The sequence below is a fragment of the Neoarius graeffei genome, chromosome 19 (assembly GCF_027579695.1).
Source record: "Neoarius graeffei isolate fNeoGra1 chromosome 19, fNeoGra1.pri, whole genome shotgun sequence".
In the NCBI taxonomy this organism is placed as follows: Eukaryota; Metazoa; Chordata; class Actinopteri; order Siluriformes; family Ariidae; genus Neoarius; species Neoarius graeffei.
This window is the reverse complement of record NC_083587.1, coordinates 45,936,563-45,961,059: the sequence shown is the minus strand read 5'-3', so window position 1 is coordinate 45,961,059 and position 24,497 is coordinate 45,936,563. Positions and strand designations below refer to the sequence as shown.

General features: G+C 40.8%; 1 protein-coding gene across 1 annotated transcript; it reads left to right on the top strand.

Annotated features, from left to right (window-relative positions):
• The first annotated feature begins 10,440 nt into the window (after positions 1-10,440).
• Positions 10,441-24,054, top strand: ino80c (INO80 complex subunit C). The gene is made up of 5 exons (XM_060900924.1): positions 10,441-10,744; positions 13,932-14,033; positions 14,252-14,363; positions 14,445-14,512; positions 23,601-24,054. The coding sequence occupies exons 1-5, from the start codon at positions 10,529-10,531 to the stop codon at positions 23,730-23,732; spliced, it is 630 nt and encodes a 209-aa protein (XP_060756907.1). The 5' UTR covers positions 10,441-10,528; the 3' UTR covers positions 23,733-24,054.
• The last annotated feature ends 443 nt before the right edge of the window (positions 24,055-24,497 follow it).

Genomic DNA, 24,497 nt, shown 5'->3' with positions numbered 1-24,497 from the left:
TGTATAATACCTTATACTGTAATAACATACTAATCTTGACTGGATCAAGTCACTTAACATTGATGTGACAGATAGCCTCAATCTAACCTTTTAGCAACCTAAAATTACGTCATAATAAACCCATGCTGACCTACTACATCAGCAGTACAAAATACCAAACATACACGCTGATCATCACATGCACTACCAGATAATAAGAAAATTTAAAATAAGGTAGACATGTGGCCAGCATCGAGAACCCTGTCTTAATGCATGAGTCTAAATCTGGGAAAAAAGATTGCATATACTCTAGTTTTGAGGTGTCAGCGGTTCTTACATCCAACTGTGTGGGCAGTTTTGGAGAAAATGTTATTTGACACTTGAAATTCAATTAATGTCACTGACCTTGAATTGTTTGGCTTGGCAGTTACACTTTCGTATCTGTGATTTATAGAAACTGTGCTGTTCTTCTGGAGATTCTATCTATCTATCTATCTATCTATCTATCTATCTATCTATCTATCTATCTATCTATCTATCTATCTATCTATCTATCCCATTTTTCTTTATTTATTTCTTAAACCCTATGGACATGGTACTGGGTCCAATAGAACACTACTATAATTGGCTTCCAGTAAAAATAAATAAATAAATAAATAAATAAATAATGTTTTGTTAAGTTCTATGCTTACTAAAACTTTTGTAATATCTATGGACTTTATAATACAGTATTCCTAAGTGTGTGGTTTTTTTTTTTTTTTTGTCCAGTTGTAGTCAAGGAGTTGCTGAATGAAAAAAATGCATCTTTGTGCATGATTGCTATCATGGTGTTATCCACTGTCTAATCTAGAATAAACTTTAGGTGAGGATAAAAAAAAGTTAATTTCTCACTTTGGTTTATCACAATGTACTCAGGCATAGTAACAATCACAGTGTTACTGACGCTGGAAATATATTATCTGAGGTTTTACATATCCATGGAGTCCAAGATTATATATATCGACTAATAATTGTGGAACCATTTGTAATTAATTTTGGGTATATCTGTCTAGGTGAGTCACACCTCCCATCACCTTGGGCCTTAAGAGGTTAAAAAACATTAATTTAAAAATATTAATATGTTAATCATAGGCACAGGCCAAGGATTGAATAGTTATTTATAGTTATATTCCTTATAGTCAGATAGCATTTGCAAAAAATTCATATGCAGTATAAAGATGAGGAAATGGCTGCATAAGTAGGAGAGCTGGGAAAGTGAGAGAAATCCAAAAATTAACATCAGAATAATTTTTTTTTCACAACCTCCAGGGTCCCCAATCCCTGGTTTGTGTCTGAACTTAGGTTACTGTGGACCCATTCACACCTCGGTGATTGGATGATAAGTAGTCAGCACTAAATACAGGTGTGAACAGGGTCGAATGCATCTCAAAGATGCATTGTGATCTGATCAATCAAACCACATTTGGAGGTGGTCTGGGCCACGTGTGGCCACATCACATTTCTAGTGTGAACGAAAATATGTCATGATGTGTCGCGGACAATATAAAAGATGTAATTATTGTTCGACTGTCTGGAAATCATATTGAAAGGCAGAGCTTGACAATGCAATAACAGCATAGATGAGAGCAGCTGCTGTTGGTCACATCTCATCTCCCATTCGTTTATAAGTTTCCTTATCAGACCACATTTGAAACGTTCCATAAAGGTAGATACAATAGGATTCATTGGATGTTTCTGCTTGAAAATAAATGCAGCGGACGTCTGATGTAATACATGTGCATGATGCACTTTCTCGTGCAGAAATGATGTATGAAATCTGAACACAAATGGTCACAGTAGACACATTTTAATGTCAGGTCTTCAAAGTGATCATAAGTTGGCCTAGTGGTTAGCGTGTCCGCCTCTTGATAGGGAGATCGCGAGTTCTACTCGCGGTCGGGTCGTACCAAAGACCATCATAAAAATGGTACCTTCTGCCATCTGACAAGGCACGCTGCAATACAGATGTGAGTGGGGAGTCAAACTCTCGCGGTTACCAGAGGACTAGCCCCCCACCGTAACCCTAGCTATGCAATAGGCGAGAGGCCGAGGGTTACGGAAACGGAGATCGGCGCCGCCCTATGTGCCATATGGCACGGGAAAGGACTTTAGATTTAGACTTCAAAGTGATGCGTATTCGCTGTCCAATTGTGATTGGATGACTCGAGACAGATGCTGATACCTGGTGTGAACAGGTCTGTATGTCATGTATTCAAGTGGGTTTCCTCTGAGTCCTCTGGTTTCTTCCCAGCACCCCAAGATCATGTCAGTCAGTAGATTGGCTACAATAAATTTCCCCATGTGTGAAGGGTGCAGTGTGATTTAATAGGATGTATTCCCACCTCACACCCCGTGGTCCCAGGATAGACCCTGGATCCACCACCACCCTGACCAGGATAACGTGGTTACTAATGAGGAATGAATGATGAATTAAGGAAAAGTAGAAGTAATGACTGTAAAAACCATGAACGGCTCCATGGCTTCATGACCTTGTTCTATAGAAATAAAGCCACAATTCCTCTGCCATGTTGTCAAATTTTGTGTACTGCAGCAGGGACTTTCTGCTGCTATCTGAAGCCAGAGTCTGCACAATATAGATAAGACTCGAAGTCATGTACACCTACTAATTTGGTAGGTCCGCCCCTTCTCCTAATTCAAAGGCCCAGCTAGAGCCAAGGCTGCCAATCACTTTATTATCTTGTATCAATGCCTTTTTATGATATGGTTGTTAGGACTGGGACTGTTTTTGGCCTCTAGAGGCCGCTGTTATTTCCTTATCTTGTCTTGTTTGTTTTGGCCTCTAGAGGCCGCCACTGTTCCTGTGTTTTGTGTTTGTGTTGATTGCCTGTTTGTCCTCATTAGTGTCACCTGTTTCCCATTTAGTTTTGTGTATATATCAGAGCCGGCCGTGGCATAGGCAATATAGGCAAATGCTAAGGGCGCTGTGTCCATCCAGGGGCACAGAAACGGGGGGAGAAAAATTATGACTTCCACTATTCTGAAAACGAGTCAGCATTATAATGTCTTAGCCTAATTTAACTGTACAGCAAAGCATGTAGTCAGGGTGCGATTTGTCAAAAAAAGCGGGGTGGGGTGAGGTGTGGTTGTTAATCATGAAACAATAAGCGCTCAAGTGCGCATCCGCGGCTATTCTCTGTTTTGGCCATGTAATAGCCTAAGTGTTGTTGGCTAAAGAGTGTTTTTGCATAACGTAGATAACTGACATAGATCTGTTGCTTGTTTTGAATATGGCTGCACTTGGAGCAGTCTGTCTGTGTCGTTGAGCAGTCTGGGCTGAAGTAAAGGTCTTTTATACACCGAACACGTTTCGCAGCGAGATATTCCAATGGTGCCTGGCACGTTTTTTTTTTTTTAATAAAACAAAGTTGCTTTGTTGATCTGTGTTCTCATTAAAATGACAGTTTAGCAGCTCATTCAAGCAACCATGTTGCAAAGAGCTTCCTGGAGGAAAATATAATAAACGTGTTGAAAACAAGAAACAATCTCAGTGCGTCAAGACTGCAGGGAAACGAAACAAGCACTCAGATGTGTTCTCTTTACCAGCGCCGGCAATTGCCTAGAGCGCAAAGTGTGCCCAGGGGTGCCAAGGGTGACCAAAACCCCACCAAAAAGGAGGGATGGAGTTATTGAATGGAGATGTTACCAAGTGCATCAGTGGTGTACAGTGTTTTCAACCACTGTGCTGCCGAACTCTAGTACCGCGGAACACTAGTGTGCCGTGAGAGATCACCAAGTGTACCGTGGAAAATTATAGAATGACTGTATATTGTAAATATTGGCAACAGCGTTTTAGTTTCAGTCAACATTTTCTATTGGTGATGTGCCTTGAGATTTTTTCATTGAAAAAAGTGCGCCCTGGCTCAAAAAGGTTGAAAACCTTTTTTACAACACCTCTGATACGGCTGGGGATGTAGAAATACGCGCTCCTTACCTCTGCTGTTACACTACCTGTGACAGTAGCTTCTGCTGAAAGAAGCTTTTCAAAATTAAAACTGCTGAAGACATACTTAAGGTCAACAATGAGTCAAGAACGTCTGAATGGGCTTGCTCTGATGAGCATCAACCAAGAGATCTCAAGAGAAATATCATTTGATGATATTATCAAGGAATTTGCCATTAGGAAGACCAGACGAGTCCCATTGTAATGTTACTTCAATAACAAAGTACCCATAATGGCACTTTTGTTTGAAAATACAGACCATTGATGTCCTAACAGGGTGCTTAAGTTTGCACAATTTAGAATTGTAGAATTTTTTATTCATTTAATTTGTTAATTCTTCAGAGATGACTTAACTTTTAATAGCAAAAAAGAAACTAAAAATAATTTCTTGTTTATTGTCCATGCACTACACTTTGAACAGGGTGCGGAAGAGTTTTTGCCCATTATATGGAGATATGTATTGGATTTGTGTGGTCATTTTACTTTGCGACACTTTATGCGAATAATGATAACAATAATAACAATAATGAAAAAGATAAAAATGACTTCTTGTTTATTGTCCATGCACCGTACATTGTTTAATAGTAATAGAATAGAGTAATTAGATTAAAGTGTTATTTAGATGTTATTAGAGGGTTTTTTTTTGGGGGGGGGGGGGGGGGGGGGCAAAACTCAATCTCGCCTAGGGCAGCCAAAGACCTAGAGCCGGCCCTGGTATATATACTCCCTCAGTTTGGTCCCTAGTCACGGAGTCTTTGTGCTATCTATGGTTTGGTTCCTCTGTCCCGTGTACCTTGCTTATGCGCTTGTATTTTTTGGTATTTTGTTTTCTTTGGATTTGTTTTACCCTTTTGGATCTTCTGAGTGTTTTGCATTTTGCCTTTTCTTTTCTTTGGACTTTGTACTACCTTTTTGGATCTTCTGAGCGTTTTGCATTTTGCCTCTTCTTTTCTCATTTTTTGGACTTTGAACCTTTTGGATTATACTTTTTGTTTTTTTTTCCCTGGATTGTATATAGTGTATATATTGTAAATAAACTGTTTTTTGATACTCTACTTTCGCCTCACGCCTCTGCACTTGAGTCATTCCTCCTGGTGGCCTAGTGGGGGTTTGCTAGATCACTACACCAGCGATCCGGGTTTGATTCCCAGCAAAACCCTAACGATGGTAGAATAACGTGGGGGAATTTTTAAAAATTGTGCAGATAGCATAGGGAAAACTAACTGTTTGAATTAGACACTATCGATGGAAAGACAGTTCAGGTGAGAAAAGTGACATGCCATGAAAGCAGGTTATTTGGACACTGAAACACATGGGGATGAACGGTGCTACATATTATACTGCAGACAACCAGCGGCAGTGCAAGACCTGTGGTGTCTTTACTTTTTAGAGACGTTATGCTGGTCATTGATTTTACAGTCATTGAAGTAGAAATCAGGGTGGTGCACTGTCGCCTCACAGTAAGCAGGTTCTGGGTTCGACTGTACACTCTCAGAAAATAAAGTACATTATTATACATACAGGACACTTTTTCGATGGAATAAAAACATGTATTCTGTTCCCTTCTAGCAGGTTTCATTCATTTGGTTTGATAGCATGCAATATTGTTAGCAGATCGCTTATCCTACATGTATCCTACACCGGCGAGTGGCCGAGTGGTTAGCGTGTCCGCCTCTCGATCAGGAGATCGCGAGTTCAACTCGTGGTTGGGTCATACCAAAGACCATTATAAAAATGGTGCCGACTACCATCTGGCAATACAGATGCAAGTGGGGAGTCAAACTCTCGCAGTTACCAGAGGACTAGCCCCCCACTGTAACCCTAGCTATGTAATATAGGTGAGAGGCCGAGGGCTACGAAAGGGAAATTGGTGCTGCCAAATGTGCCATGTATGGTGCGGGAAGGACTTTGACTTTTTGACATGTATTACGTCACTCTACCCAATGAAGAATGAGCATTGAATATGGTTTAAGATATTGCACGGTTGTCAAGACAACATGAGGTCACTCGTTGAAGATGCAAAACTTCCGCGTTAGCAAGCAACAGTGACAATTTGTAAACAAACATGGCTGCCAGGTTTGCTTTGTTAAATACGGAAGATTTTGAGAGAATTTTGAAAGAGAAAGACGTGTTGAACACCCAAAAGGAATGTATAATAATAATAATAATAATATTGGCTGTCTTTTTTTCATGGTATATCAGATATATTCCATTCAGCTAGCATGATATTGAATGAGTAAAAGACGAGTTCAGTATCATGCTAGCTGAATGGAATACATCTGATATACCATGAAAAAAAGCCAGCCAGTATTGTACCCTTAGGGTACAACAGTTTGTCACTGGGGCAGTACTCTCTAAGGTACTTATTTGTACCCTTTATGTATTGCTTTGGAACATATATGTACCTTTTTGGTCCTAGAAAGATACACATAGTGAGTTCTCAGGGGTACATTAGTGTAGCTTGTACCTTGGGGGACAGAAATGGACTCCTACTGCAGTGGCAGCAGCAGAGGGGGGGCAGGAGAGGTGACTGCCCCCCAAAAATTATGTTGGGGTGCTGTGCCCCCCCAAGTTACGATGGGAGTCCTTTGACTATTTACAAGGAAGAAAAGGAGAGAGTAGTGTGAATAAACAGCCTGCTACATGCCTTTGTTTTCCCTTATTAAATCCCACTGTGTCCCTTCATCCCGGTGCCCTGGCGGCATCCCTTTGTACTGTAGATTGGTAGCAACCATTCGCACCAAAACCAATGCAAATTAGCCTGGCCCTGACGGCACCGATTGCCTCCGCTTTCCGGGATTTTCCTTATTTGGCTTACGCAGAACTGCAAAACCCATCACTTTTAGTAGACAAGCTGATTTATGAATATTCTGTGGACTAATTAACCCGTTGCTGTGGCAACTGTCTAGACATATCTGGTCTCCTTGGGTACTTGCGCCAAAGCGGGGACCCTGTGACAGCAAGACTATGACAGTGTCGCTACTTTTGTATCTGACTGATAACTCGTGTCCTGTCTGGATGGCTAGATAGCATTCAAAAGGCGTACAAGCAGTTTTGGGCACCCAAAAACTTGATGCTGCTCTAGATCTACATGAAGTTGCTTGCTGCCCTGACCAAACCCATGGTAAGAGGGTGTTATCCTCTCAACGATACTAAGTAGACGTAATTACGTTATAGTATCATTGGTTCTGTTTCATATAGAAAAAAAATCCATGGAAGAAATGTACTCTAATAGGCATTAAACTGAACTTTACTCCACCAAAATTTCAAAATGCAGGAAATAACATTTTACAGGGTTAAAAATTCCAAAATTTCCTGGGGGCATGCCCCCAGATCCCCCTCCCCCCCAGATTTGGCGTGCCTTTGGCATGCGACACGTCACTCCCCATCCAAAACTTCCTGCTGCCGCCTCTGTCCTATACCTCTTTTCTGACAGTGTGTGGAGTTTGCATGTTCTCCTCATGTCTGTATAGGTTTCCTCTGGGTTCTCCGGTTTCCTCTCAAAGTCCAAAGACATGCAGATTAGTTCAATCCATCCATCCATTATCTCATCTCATTATCTCTAGCCACTTTATCCTGTTCTACAGGGTCGCAGGCAAGCTGGAGCCTATCCCAGCTGACTACGGGCGAAAGGCGGGGTACACCCTGGACAAGTCACCAGGTCATCACAGGCCTGACACAGAGACAAACAACCATTCACACTCACATTCACACCTACGGTCAATTTAGAGTCACCAATTAGCCTAACCTGCATGTCTTTGGACTGTGGGGGAAACCAGAGTACCCGGAGGAAACCCACACAGACACAGGGAGAACATGCAAACTCCATACAGAAAGGCCCTCATCGACCGCTGGGCTGGAACCCAGGACCTTCTTGCTGTGAGGTGACAGTGCTAACCACTACACCACCGTGCCGCCCTGAGGGCCACTCTGAAAAGGAAAGATATTGAGTAATCTGATCCTGATATTAATATTGATATTCTAGCATTGCTGACCAGCAGTGTCACCTTGATGATGTCATAATCCTGATGCCAGGTATTTTGATGTCAGTGCCTGCTTTCTCCTTATTAGGCATTTCGGTTTGTTTGTTTGTTTGTTTGTTTATGAGGAAACTCTTGAACCTGTCCTCAGAGAGTCTTCTGAGAAGATACTGTAGATCACTAAAGACAGTCTTTTAAGGCTATCAGGAAGCCTTTGGGGGAAACTGGAGCAAACCCACACAGACATGGGGAGAACATGCAAACTCCACATAGAAAGGCCCTCATCGGCCGCTGGGCTTGAACCCAGGACCTTCTTGCTGTGAGGTAACACCACCGTGCTGCCCTGGAGACCACTCTGAAAAGGAAAAATATTGAGTAATCTGATCCTGATATGTCACCTTGATGATGTCATAATCCTAACCATAAAGCTAACCACTGCACCACCATGCCGCCCAGATTAGTTCAATTTTACTCTAAATTGCTCAAAGGTGTGGCCCAGTGAGCAATTTAGAGTAAAATTGAACTAATCTGGGCGGCACAGTGGTGTAGTAGTTAGCGCTGTCACCTCACAGCAAGAAGATCCAGGTTCGAGCCCTGTGGCCGGTGAGGGCCTTTCTGTGCGGAGTTTGCATGTTCTCCCCGTGTCCGCGTGGGTTTCCTCCGGGTGCTCCGGTTTCCCCCACAGTCCAAAGACATGCAGGTTAGGTTAACTGGTGACTCTAAATTGAGCATAGGTGTGAATGTGAGTGTTTAATGGTTGTCTGTGTCTATGTGTCAGCCCTGTGATGACCTGGCGACTTGTCCAGGGTGTACCCCGCCTTTCACCCGTAGTCAGCTGGGATAGGCTCCAGCTTGCCTGCGACCCTGTAGAACAGGATAAAGCAGCTCGAGATAATGAGATGAGATGAGTGTGTCCCAGTGTCAGCTGGGGCAGGCTCCAACTCACCCTCAACCAGTACAACTCTTGATAGCTGTAGTGCAGACCTGAGCATTTTACCTGAGCATCCGGCCCTTTGATTCATTCTGACCGGCCCACGTAAGGTTAATTAGAAATTACAAAATAAACGTATTTTCTAATTTTACCTCATGCATGGACTGAATGTGCATTGCTTTTATTTTGAAGTTGTGTTCAACAAAAACGCAATGCGCGTGACATGAACATGACATAAAATCCCACGAAACCTAATCCCGCGATAACTACTTCCGTAATTTGTCCAGACCAACCACAAACTTGTACATCATCCTTCAAACAGTCCAGCCAATCACATAGTGTGACATCACCAGCAGGCGCCGGAGCCCGAGCCGATCTGTAGATCTGATACCTACACCGAATTGACGTTGTTGCGAGCAGGTCACAAGAGGTGATTAGACTACAAATGTGTGCATCTCATCTCATCTCATCTCATTCTCTCTAGCTGCTTTATCCTGTTCTACAGGGTCGCAGGCAAGCTGGAGCCTATCCCGGCTGACTACGGGCGAAAGGCGGGGTACACCCTGGACAAGTCACCAGGTCATCACAGGGCTGACACATAGACACAGACAACCATTCACACTCACATTCACACCTACGGTCAATTTAGAGTCACCAGTTAACCTAACCTGCATGTCTTTGGACTGTGGGGGAAACCGGAGCACCCGGAGGAAACCCACGCAGACACGGGGAGAACATGCAAACTCCACACAGAAAGGCCCTCACCGGCCACGGGGCTCGAACCTGGACCTTCTTGCTGTGAGGCGACAGCGCTAACCACTACACCACCGTGCCGCCCAATGTGGGCATCATTATTATGATATGATGTATCTTGCTTGATATTTTGAGTAGAAAGACAATACTGTGATGTCTTTATTGTGTTTTGGGGTGAATGTGACTGAAAAAAATGGTACAAACGTTCGCATTTTGTTAACCATTGTTTTGGGAAATTTGATTGAATAAATGACATATTTTTTGGAAGGCAACCTTGTTTTTTCCATACTCTTACCAGTCTTAGCAGCTTGTAAAAACAATGTTATTTATTGCTTTATATAAAGAAATACAATTAATATTATGCCAGCAGGGCGGCACGGTGGTGTAGTGGTTAGCGCTGTCGCCTCACAGCAAGAAGGTCCTGGGTTCGAGCCCCGTGGCCGGCTAGGGCCTTTCTGTGCGGAGTTTGCATGTTCTCTCCGTGTCCGCGTGGGTTTCCTCCGGGTGCTCCGGTTTCCCCCACAGTCCAAAGACATGCAGGTTAGGTTAACTGGTGACTCTAAATTGACCGTAGGTGTGAATGTGAGTGTGAATGGTTGTCTGTGTCTATGTGTCAGCCCTGTGATGACCTGGCGACTTGTCCAGGGTGTAAAGCGGCTAGAGGTAATGAGATGAGATGAGATGAGATGAGATGTGGCCCCATGGAAAAAATAATTGCCCACCCCTGCTGTAGTGACTCTCCAGGCCTGTAGATGGCAGTAATACACCACAATGTTAGATCTCAACATACAGCTCGAGGCAGAAGAAGAGGATATTTGTTAGCATGTAGCTATGTAGGGAAAAGTGTTTGTCTGAGGTATTTAATGTTTAGCTTAATTAGAGAAAATGGCTGCGCAGTATCCAGTTGAGTCGTTTATTGTAGGAGAGTCAAGTTCTGCGGTTAATAATAACCTCAAACATGTATTAGTCGCACCGAGTGCTCAAGCTAAAGGGAAGAAACGAGCTGTGAGCCCGGCGGCTCAGCCGCTAACACAACCGAACAGCAGCAACAACAAACGGAGGAAAGTGCACTCAGTGTCCGGGGTCAGTCACAGCACTCAGGTAAAACCTCCAGTGTTCACAGGTTCTAGCTTTTATGAGATTTTTTTCCTCCAAAAGCACAAAATGCATGGTTTATAAGGTCTGTAAACTTGTGTAACCTGTAAGAAGTATATCAGAGTGGTGTAAGACATGTATGAGAACAGTGAGACAGCAGTGAGGTGCGCAGTTGGACCGACTGAATGGTTCAAGGTGAAGGTGGGACTCCATCAAGGATCTGCTTTGAGTCCTTTCTTGTTTGCCATAGTGATGGATAGCTTGACGGACAAAGTGAAGGACTCCCTAAAGTGAATGACGCATGAAATGGAATGACGAATGACAGGTAGTAAATTTGAACAATAAATGGTCCCTTGTCATGCAGATTCTTACAAATGGAATAACGATTGAAATCTTTAGTTGTAGACCTCCCTAGGATAAGATAAGTGGGTGCTTGGTGGGATATCAGCTTTTACAAATGGAATGACAGGGTTTCTATATGTATTGACTTACTTTGAGCTAATGTTGTCAGTGGTATCACCTTTTACAAATGGAATGATAAGGTTTCTAGGTGGAATGACATACTTTGAGGCAATGTTATCAGTGATATCAAATTAACAAATGGAATGAGATTGTTTCTAGGGTTAGGGTTAGGTTATAGGTGATATCACTGATAACATTGCCTCAAAGTATGTCATTCCACCTAAAAACACTGTCATTCCATTTGTAAAAGGGGATATCACTGACAACATTAGCTTAAAGTATGTCATTCCACCTGGAAACGCTGTCATTCTATTTGTAAAAGGTGATATCACTGATAACCTAAAAGTATGTCATTCCACTTAGAAACAATGTCATTCCATTTCATGAGCTGAAAGCGTGTCATTCCACCTATGTTTCAATCGTTATTCCATTTATAAGAATCTGAATGACAAGGGACCATTTATTGTTCAAATCACTAGCTGTCATTCGTCATTCCATTTCATGCGTCATTCACTTTAGGGAGTCCCCAAAGTGAGGCAAGAGTCACCATGGAACATGATGTTTGTGATATCACCTTTTACAAATGGAATGATAAGGTTTCTAGGTGGAATGACATACTTTGAGGCAATGTTATCAGTGATATCAAATTAACAAATGGAATGACATTGTTGTTAGGGTTAGGTTATAGGTGATATCACTGATAACATTGCCTCAAAGTATGTCATTCCACCTAAAAACACTGTCATTCCATTTGTAAAAGGGGATATCACTGATAACATTAGCTTAAAGTACGTCATTCCACCTGGAAACGCTGTCATTCCATTTGTAAAAGGTGATATCACTGATAACATAACCTAAAAGTATGTCATTCCACTTAGAAACAATGTCATTCCATTTCATGAGCTGAAAGCATGTCATTCCACCTACGTTTCAATCGTTATTCCATTTATAAGAATCTGAATGACAAGGGACCATTTATTGTTCAAATCACTAGCTGTCATTCGTCATTCCATTTCATGCGTCATTCACTTTAGGGAGTCCCCAAAGTGAGGCAAGAGTCACCATGGAACATGATGTTTGTGGATGATATTGTGATATGTGGTGAAAGTAGAAAGGAGGCTGGGTTTGGAGAGATGGAGGTATGCATTGGAACGAAGAGGAATGAAGGTGAGCAGTAGGGTTATGACTGTGAAAGTGTTTTCAAAATTTCTACTTTCCTGATGTTGCATTTGGTGAACTTTTACACTACGTTCACACTGCAAGGCTTAATGCTCAATTCCGATTTTTTTGTGAAATCCGATTTTTTTGTGAGGTCGTTCACATTAACAAATATATGCGACTTGTATGTGATCCTCAGTATGAACGAAAAGCGACCTAAAAGTGTTCCGCATGCGCATTGCAGGATACGACAACGTCACACGCAGTGAGCATGGCCAGTGTTTACGGAAGTAACCTAAAGTTTCCTGTGTATGACAGTAGCCAGCATGGAGTACCTGGCGATGATGCAGTTGTTGTTGCGACGGAGCCAGAACAAGCACAATAGCCTGATGTTAAGGAGGAGGTTGAGAAGGAAGAGGGCAAGGGTTTTGGCTCAGGCGTTCTGCGGGGTAATGACTGCAACCTCCGTTCAAAGGAACGTGTGGGTGTGGAGTCACATTGATGTCATGCGCCATGTTGTTGTAACTTTTTTTTGAGAGACCCGCCGCCTACTTCAGCGCAGAATAGTGACGTTTGTGGCTTGTTGATGACGTGTAAGTCGGATGAACGCGACCTGGCGGTTCAGACTGAAGTCGCATATGAAAAGATCGGATAGGAATCGGAATTAGGACCATATATCCAAACGGCCTGGGTCGGATTTGAAAAAATCGGATCTGTGTCGTTCATATTGTCAATAAAAGATCGGATACAGGTCACATATGGGCGAAAAGATCGGATTTGAGTCACTTCAGCCTGCAGTGTGAACGTAGTGTTAGTGATCTCAATTTTTCCCATTCTGATGTTTTGTTTTGTTTTTTTAAAGATATTTTTTGGGCTTTTTGCACCTTTATTGGATAGGACAGTGTAGAGACAGGAAATGAGCGGGAGAGAGACGGGGAGGGATCGGGAAATGACCTCGGGCCGGAATCGAACCCGGGTCGCCCAGATCCATGGCATGGCGCCTCATCCACCCGAGCCACGACACCCCCGCATTCTGATGTTTGAAGTGAACATTAACTGAAGCTCTTAATTTGTATCTGCATGATTTTATACATTGTGCTGCTGTCAAGGGATCGGCTGATTAGAGAACTGCAGGTGGATGGGTGTTCCTAATAAAGTGGTTGGTGAGTGTATCCGTGCAGGAAGTGTGAGCGCTCTTCTCTGTTTTGATGATGTGGTGACCGTGCAAGAACATTTTGACAAATGCTACCTAATGGATTGTTTGTGATTTATGGGCCACCTCACACACACCATGTCATATTTTATGGCTTTGCTGTCCAGGTTATAATATTGTTTCATAAGGATGTATAGTATATTATTTTCTGAATGTTGGAGTATATTTGGCAGGAATAGTTTTTTAAACTTTAAATCTGAGCTAAGAGTGTTAAATCTGGCCTAGTGTTTGTTTGGGTTAACATTTTGAATTTTGTCACGCAGACAAATCGCTGATAGCCATCTTGCCAGATCCGTCATGTTTCAAGACTTGGCTATTATTATTATTTTTTTCGTTTAATTTCATCCCCCTTCCCTTCAGATTCTCCCAGTGGAATTGGTGGATGGAAAGTTGGTTACTACAGTGGATGTAGGTGCAGAACCGGTTTCAAAGCCCCTGTCTTTTAAAGACCCCAACTTTGTGGTAGGTCTCCAGACAAGCTTTCAAACTGCTTTGGGGTCCGGAGTTTTTTCAACTGAAAAATACGGACTTGTAACTGAACCTGCATGATGATGCTGATGTTCAGATCTTGCACACAATTCAGTTTGCTCCCGTATATTATTCTTGTAAGTGTCTTCTAATAATTGTAAAGCAAATGTTTTAATTTCCTTGTGTTGTGGGTGTCGTCATCCCCCCCGTAGCACTCTGGTATCGGCGGGGCGGCTGCAGGGAAAAAGAATCGGACGTGGAAGAACCTGAAGCAGATTCTGGCAGCAGAGAGAGCGCTGCCCTGGAGAATCAGTGATCCTAACTGTATGTCTGAGTCGCGCTTAAACTGAAATTATGCTTTGCAAAATGGCAACTTTTTAATTTAGCTCTCTTGATTTCTGACAGATTATAACATAGATGCTCCTCCTTCCCTGAAGCCTCCTAAAAAGTATTCTGATATTTCAGGCTTACCGGTGAGTGAGAATTATTTCTTAGTTCTGCTAATTGCTGTGTACATGCTATTTCTGTGCTTTGAGTTTTGATATGGTCATCCATCCATTATCTGTAGCCGCTTTATCCTGTTCTACAGGGTCGCAGGCAAGCTGGAGCCTATCCCAGCTGGCAGCTGACTACGGGCGAAAGGCGGGGTACACCCTGGACAAGTCGCCAGGTCATCACAGGGCTGACACATAGACACAGACAACCATTCACACTCACATTCACACCTACGGTCAATTTAGAGTCACCAGTTAACCTAACCTGCATGTCTTTGGACTGTGGGGGAAACCGGAGCACCCGGAGGAAACCCACGCGGACACGGGGAGAACATGCAAACTCCGCACAGAAAGGCCCTCGCTGGCCACGGGGCTCAAACCCGGACCTTCTTGCTGTGAGGCGACAGCGCTAACCACTACACCACCATGCCGCCTCTTGATATGGTGATGAAATATAAAAAAAAAAAATCAGTGATTGAATGAGAAAAGAAATTGAAATGAAACCTATTGTAGAGCTGCAGCCACAACTTACAACCCCAATCTGCACAAGTAAGGTCTGTCTGTCTGTCTGTCTAATCTATCACTAATGCAACACAGTGGCATTTGCATCTTTAAAAAAACCCCCAAAACCCTCAGCAGGTCATTGCCCAGTATTTGATTATGAGCGCAATGTTTTGTCCTCACATTGTAGTAGGCATGTCAGGTGAAAATTCAGCCCAAATTGCTTGAAACTGCTCTCATTGAATTCAGAATTAAATGCAGAACAACATAGTTTTTACAGAATTAAAAAGTATGTTCTTGAGATATTACAAATCAAAGATTGAAAAAACGGCTTAATTTTTAGAAAACTGCAGTAATATTCCGTATGAGGATCATGTGGTCCAAAATGGGCCTCATTTAACGAATGAGAGCAAATGTTTTTTTCTAGTGCTGTCAAAAATGTCGCGTTATTAACGCGTTAACTTGACTCAATTTTAACGGCGATAATTTTTTTATCGCGAGATTAACGCTCTGTGACATGATGTAGGTTTTTCATAAGCTTTTGAAACTGCCAGGAACTTGGAACAGAGACAAAACGATAGCAGCTAGACTGTAATGCCACGCCCCGCACAGCCAGAGTCCTCTGCCCTCCCCCGAGAACCAGCGCGGGCAGGGCGCGCTAGTAGAGATGGGATTTATGGCTGTTTGATGGGATCTGCATCTTTGTGATCCGTTCTTTGAAAAGAGCCGTTCAAAAGACTGGCTCATTTAGCTCTTTTTAAATATTAATTCAGTTTTAAGAAGACAGCGTCTAAAGAAGCCAGATCCCTCTGAACTGTAAACTCAATGCTATCCCAGAAATCCTTCCTGTAATATGCAAATTTGGCCGCCTTTGATTGGACAGCGCGACGCATCAACAGGCAGAAAGTGTAAAAGTACAAAATGTGTTAAGTGAGCTGAAACAGTAAAGATCAGATTCAATGCAATATTTATCAACGAACAACTTAAACTTAATATAATAGTGTACTTTATATTATAATCAAGCATGTCAAGCCTACCGTCACTGTGTAACCTGTCTCTCTGATTAAAAGTTGTAGACTAACTCAAACAGTAGCTCATTTCACTCATGGTTCTCTTGCTCGCCCCGCGCCGGTGCTCGGCTTAGGTTTTACTTTGCAGTTGCTGTGACAAGACGTGTTGTGCTTTGTAATAAAAAAAAAAAACCATTGGTACAAAGCAAGAGAATTACAATGGTCTTTTATGTGACAAAAATGTGCGATTAAATTGCGATTAATCGCGAGTTAACTATGGCTGTCGCGACATTAATCGCGATTAATTATTTTAATCGCTTGACAGCACTAGTTTTTTCTTAACTTAATATCTTGAAAAATTATCATGGAAATTGGAAGGCACATAGATGGTTAAATACTGAATACAAGGTTTGAAAAATTAGTAAAGACAAATTATGTAAATTAGTATTAAGTATGCTAATTATGTAAACTTGCTAAATCTGTACCCTCTCTTCTTCGAAGTTTCACCAGATGGCTTTATTTGTGCAGTATAAAGCTGATCTTGACTCTCATTTACACATCACAGAGAAGGAGAAATCAATTTTGATTATAAAGACCGTTATAAAATATGCATAAATAAGCATTGAATGTCATTCATATCTACCATTCTCTATCAAAATAAAAAAAAGTAATAAAATATTATTTCTAATACCCTCTTTGTGCTCTCTAGGCCTTTGTATTTCTCAAAAGTAGGGCCTACTAGTGTTTATATGAAAGAATATCAATGATTATTTCGATTAACATTCGCAGCTTTCAAGGCTAACCTTGAAAAAAACTGTGTGAACCACATTCCGATTAATTGAATTGAAATGAACACTTGCGTTTCTGGCTTCCGGTTTTTAAAAATATCATTCCGACCACTAAGCTCTCAATATTTTTCATCAAAACAACTGCAGTTATATTCTAAAATAGTTATTTATTGACAGGAATCAGTTTGATGTGAAAATTCAATTAATTGGAAGTAGGTAAAGCTATGAAAACTCACTTCAGAGTCTCCCGTGAGTCATAACCTCAAAACTAGCTGACGGAAAATTTTCCTGAATACTTCATCAGAAACAGTGAGGGCGAGAGAACATCCCTATAAAAGTTATCTGATTTTTGATATTCACGAGGAACCCAGTCAGAAACTGATCAGAGAGAGAGAGAGCCTGAGCACTTTGCCGTGACTCAAAAAGCACTGGCAGTTTCCTGATGTCACGTGAGCAGAGTTTTTACTCTGTACCGACTTCAACCTGCCGTTACTCCCAAAGTACTGAACAGATCTTAATGATCTCTTTGGAAAGCAGGAATAAGCTTTGTAATGATAGAAAATATTCAGGAGTTAAGCAATGGCCGATTTGGAAACTTAAATGAGCGTCTGCACAATTTTCACGGCCAGCGAGCGTCTGATATACCTGATTGTAGGTTAAAGATATTTTTGAGTCTTTCTTTGGCAAGCATCATTATTTTCCCCTGATCTGTTTAATTGTGAAGTGTGACTGCTTTGTACTGGTTTTTATTTTGCACAGTTTTATCAGTTCCACATAGCTGTATGGTCCTGATTCTGAAATGATCTGTTGTCTGCGCATGCTAATTAGTCCACCAGCTTAGACAGCCAGATTGTGCCTCTCCTGATATGTGTAATAAAGCAGGTGTTGGGATTTGGAACAAGAAGCTCACGTAAGGAGCATTAGGTTTAAGCATGCATACCAAATGCTGATTTTTTTAAAAAACAATTTTTTTTTTGTGAAAGTTAATAAGGTCATGTGTTTCTGGTGTACAGTACTAGCCAAAAGTTTGGACACACCTCCTAATTCAATAGTTTTTATTTATTTTTATTAATTACTTTGACATGACTTGTCTTTTAATGGTGGGTGTTGTTTTTCTTTACTTAGTTGAGTGGTTCTTGACTGAAATACTACAGTTATCGAATAGGGCTATTTACTGTACATTTACTATTTACTGTTTGATCTCAAGCACATTAAGAAGGCAAGACATTGCACTAATTAACTTTTGATGAGGTACTCCTGTTAATTGAAAAGCATTCCAGGTGACTACCTCATGAAGCTGGTTAAGATAATGCCAATTGAGGTTTTTCACCTGATGTCACAGGGTCACGTGACGCCCCGGTGTCCGCCATTTTGAAGGTCAAGCTAGCTAATGTCAACAACATCATAGCTAGTATGTTACTGTAGCAATGTTTACGTTCAGTCATTTGGATGACTGTTAAAACCTTTCAGTCTCAAGTTTTTCCTTTACTGTATTTAATAGTTTACTGTAATTATGATCCGGCAGCTATTTACACCGGATCCAGTGTAAATAGCTGCCGGAGCGCGCTCTGGCTTGCTCCCCCTCAAATTAAGCAGCGCGCTCCGGCTTGCTCCCGGAGTGCTCTGGCCGAGGTTCCGGAGCGCGCTCCGGCTTGCTCCCCCTCAAATTAAGCAGCGCGCTCCGGCTTGCTCCCGGAGCACTCCGGGAGCAAGCTGGAGCACGCTGCTTAATTTGAGGGGGAGCAAGCTGGAGCGCGCTCCGGCAGCTATTTACACTGGATCCGGTGTAAATAGCTGCCGGATCATAATTACAGTAAACTAGTAAATACAGTAAAGGAAAAACTTGAGACTGAAAGGTTTTAACAGTCATCCAAATGACTGAACGTAAACATTGCTACAGTAACATACCAGCTATGATGTTGTTGACATTAGCTAGTGCTAACAGCTAGCTGCTAGTACACTGCTACAACACAGACACCGACCCTAATAATACAGTTCTTGGTCATTGCCTGGTAACAGCAAATTTATAACGGGCCATGTCTCAACAGACTAAGAAGTTATTTCAATGACATTTAATAACATTTTGTTTATCCTGAGGACCGAAAGTAAATGAAAATGTGAACAAACCTTAGCTGTAATAAGATGGCGACCACCGGCTCCAGGGACGACCCGCTGATGTAGGCATGTTACCCAGCCTGACACAAAATATTTGTAGGCATCCAAACTCTTGTACGCTTTCAGATCAATACCTGTGTATGGCGATGGGTTTTTAATGACATAGGTATACAGATCATGTGGGCCGAAGTCAGGTAAAGACGAGGGCTTCGTGTACTTCCGTACGTCAGTGAACAATCCTGGTGGAAGCAGGTAAACGTCGTTTTCTAAGCCTGCTAACCTCAATTTTTGCAAATACCTCTCCCTCTGCTCGCCCTGTAAATGCCCTACGTCGCTGGATAGTGAAGGTGTTTTCTGCATCTCGCTCCTTTTTCTTTTACGTTTTTCGTTTGTCGCCTTCCTCGCATTCAAACTGATTCGAGCCGTGACGTCCAAAATGGCAGCCTAACGATGCATCACATGACTTGGTCACGTGGGTGAAAAACCTCAATAGTGTGCACAGTGTCAAGGTAAACGCTGGCTATTTTGAAGAATCTAAAATAGCATATATAATATATATATTTAGGCACTGCCTAAAAGCAGCGCTCTTGATGAGTGTAAAATGTGTTAGTAAATGATCCCATATTATTTTCTTAAAAAACAAATTAAAAATAAGTGCTGGATTTAAAAACCCATCTACCTTATGGGTTGTTTTACAATCAGGGTACAAAGTTTGTGTCACAGGGGTCCAAAATTCAAATTGATTCAAACTGGTTTTTGTACCAGTTTTTAAGTGAAGGACAAGTTAAAGAACAGATTTCAGGTAATTTTTTGGCACGTGTATGGTAGTTTTGTGTAATCTGCTATAAGATAAAGAAAAGTAGCAAAAATGTTATCAAAGACTCCTTGTCAAAAAATAGCTGATTAGAAATAAAATTCCAACAGTTAAGAAATTGTTAGTAGTCCATAACATTAGGTGAATGTTATAGCATGTTCATGAACTATTTAGGTTTTTTTTCTTGTGTAGTCTGCAGACCTTGCACAGCCTTGTTCATTTAAGTGTCACCTATTTCTTTAAATTGACAAAAAATTGGAGAGGACATTTTTTTTTTTGACAATTCAGAATCCACTACTTCCATAGTGCTTTTAAATACAAGGCTGTAAGCTCTGTGTTAGTTGTCTCTAATATTTATGTCCCAATATCTTGACCACATTTTAGGATGAAAATAATCATTTTAGATATGTTATTTTATATTGAAAATGTAAAATGAAAATGTCCTTGGAGAGGACATTTTTTTGACACAATTACATACTAATTTGATCAAAATAGTCTGAAAACTTACTGACATTCAACATTAAAACTTAACTATGTTTCCAATGATATGGAACCAAATATTTGTTTTATGGTATAAAGAATGATTTAAGTGCATCCCTTTTGGAGCTACCTGTGGTCAAAAAAGCAGTTTTTCTAAATGACACGAGTAATTTTACTAAATATGACATACAGTATATTCACCAAAAATAACGTTATCACCAAATATTTTTTTTGCATGGTAAATAGAGCTATCACAGGGCTACAATAAACAACCAAGTTTATTTAGTCAAGCCTTTTGATATTGAAGATAATAAGTGTTAAATGTGATTTTTAGTTTGCATACCCTGATTGTAAAACAACCCTTATGTAAATAAAGATACAAATTTCATTGTATAGTTGTGTTTGAGATGCGTTGCATTGCACTTACGATTGGGCACCCTGTGATGGTGTACGGACGTTGTACGGTTGCAAAAGCCATAAAAATCAGGTTGATGTATTACCATAATCTCTTGAATATGGAACTTCTCTGCTATGAAGCATATTACGTTTATCACTTTCTTGTTTACTATATATTAGAGAGAGGATATTACACGGTCATGCGAAGATATAAAGTTTATCTTTGGTGAATGTCTACAGTGGTGCTTGAAAGTTTGTGAACCCTTTAGAATTTATATTTCTGCATAATATGACCTAAAACATCAGATTTTCACACAAGTCCTAAAAGTAGATAAAGAGAACCCAGTTAAACAAATGAGACAAAAATATTATACTTGGTCATTTATTTATTGAGGAAAATGATCCAATATTACATATCTGTGAGTAGCAAAAGTATGTGAATCTTTGCTTTCAGTATCTGGTGTGACCCCCTTGTGCAGCAATAACTGCAACTAAACGTTTCCGGTAACTGTTGATCAGTCCTGCACACCGGCTTGGAGGAATTTTAGCCCGTTCCTCCGTACAGAACAGCTTCAACTCTGGGATGTTGGTGGGTTTCCTCACATGAACTGCTCGCTTCAGGTCCTTCCACAACATTTTGATTGGATTAAGGTCAGAACTTTGACTTGGCCATTGACTTGGCTTACATTAACTTTATTCTTCTTTAACCATTCTTTGGTAGAACGACTTGTGTGCTTAGGGTCGTTGTCTTGCTGCATGACCCGCCTTCTCTTGAGATTCAATTCATGGACAGATGTCCTGACATTTTGCTTTAGAATTCACTGGTATAATCCAGAATTCATTGTTCCATCAATGATGGCAAGCCGTCCTGGCCCAGATGCAGCAAAACAGGCCCAAACCATGATCCTACCACCACCATGTTTCACAGATGGGACAAGGTTCTTATGCTGGAATGCAGTGTTTTTCCTTTCTCCAAACATAACGCTTCTAATTTAAACTAAAGTTCTATTTTGGTCTCATCCGTCCACAAAATTTTTTTCCAATGGCCTTTTGGCTTGTCCATGTGATCTTTAGCAAACTGCAGACGAGCAGCAGTGTTCTTTTTGGAGAGCAGTGGCTTTCTCCTTGCAACCCTGCCATGCACACCATTGTTGTTCAGTGTTCTGCTGATGGTGGACTCATTAACATTAGCCAATGTGAGAGAGGCCTTCAGTTACTTAAAAGTTACCCTGGGGTCCTTTGTGACCTTGCTGAGGATTACAGGCCTTGCTCTTTGTTGTGATCTTTGTTGGTGGACCACTCCTGGGGAGGGTAACAATGGTCTTGAATTTCCTCCATTTGTACACAATCTGTCTGTCTGTGGATTGGTGGAGTCCAAACTCTTTAGAGATGGTTTTGTAACCTTTTCCAGCCTGATGAGCATCAACAACGCTTTTTCTGAGGTCCACAGAAATCTCCTTTGTTCGTGCCATGATACACTTCCACAAACATGTGTTGTGAAGATCAGACTTTGATAGATCCCTGTTCTTTAAATAAAACAGGGTGCCCACTCACACCTGATTGTCATCCCATTGATTGAAAACACCTGACTCTAATTTCACCTTCAAATTAACTGCTAATCCTAGAGGTTCACATACTTTTGCCACTCACAGATATGTAATATTGGATCATTTTCCTCAATAAATAAATGACCAAGTATAATATTTTTGTCTCATTTGTTTAACTGGATTCTCTTTATCTACTTTTAGGACTTGTGTGAAAATCTGATGATATTTTAGGTCTCATTTATGCAGAAATGTAGAAAATTTTAAAGGGTTTACAAACTTTCAAGCACCACTGTAGCATGATATTGAATGAGTCAAAGACGAGTTCAGTATCATGCTAGCTGAATGGAATATATCTGATATACCATGAAAAAAACTATTTTTTATTATTATTTATTATTATACATATTTGATGGAACAATTATAGATTTTACAAATTGTCACAGTCGCTCGCTAGTGCAGAGGTTTTACGTGTAATGCATATCTTATGGCATTTTATCATAAGATGCATATTACAAATTTTAAAGTTTTCTGTTGCGCATGCGCAGAAACATTTCTTTGTTTGCTCGCAGTAAACTGTCGCAGTAAAATCTTGCATGCGTAGTAGAAAACTCTCATTGAATATTTCCATGAGCTCCGACGTCTGACGACATGTCTTGATAACAATGCGGTATTGTAAACCATATTCAATGCTCATTCTCCATTGGGTAGAGTGACGTAATACACGTAGGATAAGCGATATGCTAACAACGTCGCATGCAATCAAACCAAATGAATTAAACCTGCTAGAAGGGAATAGAATACATGTTTTTATTCCATCTGAAAAGTGTCCTGTACGTATAATAATTCCCAGTAAAACACTTGTATCCATATAATGTTATTTCATAGTTTTGATGTCTTCAGTATTGTTCTACGCTGTAGAAAATGGTCAAAACACAGGAAAAACCTATGAATGAGTAGGGGTGTACAAACTTTTGACTGGTAGTGTATGTGATTAATAATAATATGTTCTGTGCCATTTTATTTGCAGTATATTATCTAGATTGTGTAGCTAGAATTTTATTCCAAGGTAAGCTATATGTAGTTCACATTTGAACTTAAAGTATATATTGGATATTCGTATTTTTATTATGTAACTGGATAAACGGCATCTAATTATAGAATCTAATTTAATCATACGATATGATGTGGTTCCTGAATTAAGCATGATGAGACACTTTAAACAATGAAATGTAAACGGAATGTCTGGTGTATTACAAGTGAACCTTTAAGTATGGCTGAGACGCCTACTAGTAGACAAACATTTTAAAAATATCCGGAGTAAAAACGTCACATGGCTATTGCTTCAAAGTAGAGTAATGTATGTGTATGAAATTCCTAAATTGTTTGGTAAATACTTTTGGCATTTTGTTTCTCCAGGCAAACTACACAGACCCTCAGACTAAGCTGCGGTTTACCTCATCTGAAGAGTTTTCGTACATCCGTCTCCTACCTACAGATGTAGTGGCGGGCTACCTGGCATTACGAAAAGCCACCTGCATCGTGCCCTGATCATCTCTCTCTCTCTCACACACGTTCATGTCCAATTTTCTGAATACATGAAGACAACACTGGACTCGCTTCAAACGTTGTGTTCAGGAAATTACATCAGGCACTAGTGACTTCCTGAGTATGACACAAGATCACAGAAACTCATTTGTTATGATCCTTGTTAATGGCAAAGTTGTACATGTGTATCACTGTGAGGTAATATCTTATTGAATTGTATTTAAGATTCATTCTCAATATTTGGTTTATTAGATGTTAAATGATTGACTCACAAAGCTATTTTGTATGTTTGTTTGCTGTATAATATAAAGCTGGGGCTTTTAAAGTGGTGTCTGTCTGTTAGTTTTTATCCCCCGCTGGCCGAAAGGCCCGAAGAGGGATTATGTCGTGGCAAGGTCCGTCCGTCTATCCGTCCCAGGAAGGGTACTCGCCTTCTGAAATCAACTCCTCTCACAATTTTTGGAAGAATTTCATGAAACTTGACAGGATTCTTTGTTGTTATATGTCTGTAATACGCATATTGCAATTTCGTTCAATTCAGTCACATTTTACTAGAGTTACAGCTCTTGGTTACCAAACTTGTACTTTGACAATTTCATGAAGGTGTATGAAGCACTTACAGCATAGAAATAGTTGGCAGCAGGGGATATTGTGCTCTCAGAACACGCTTGTTTAACATGGAGTTGTGTTTTGCTGACCTTTGCTGTTCTGGATAATAAATTAAGATTATGTAGCTCTTATGGGGGGGCGGCACGGTGGTGTAGTGGT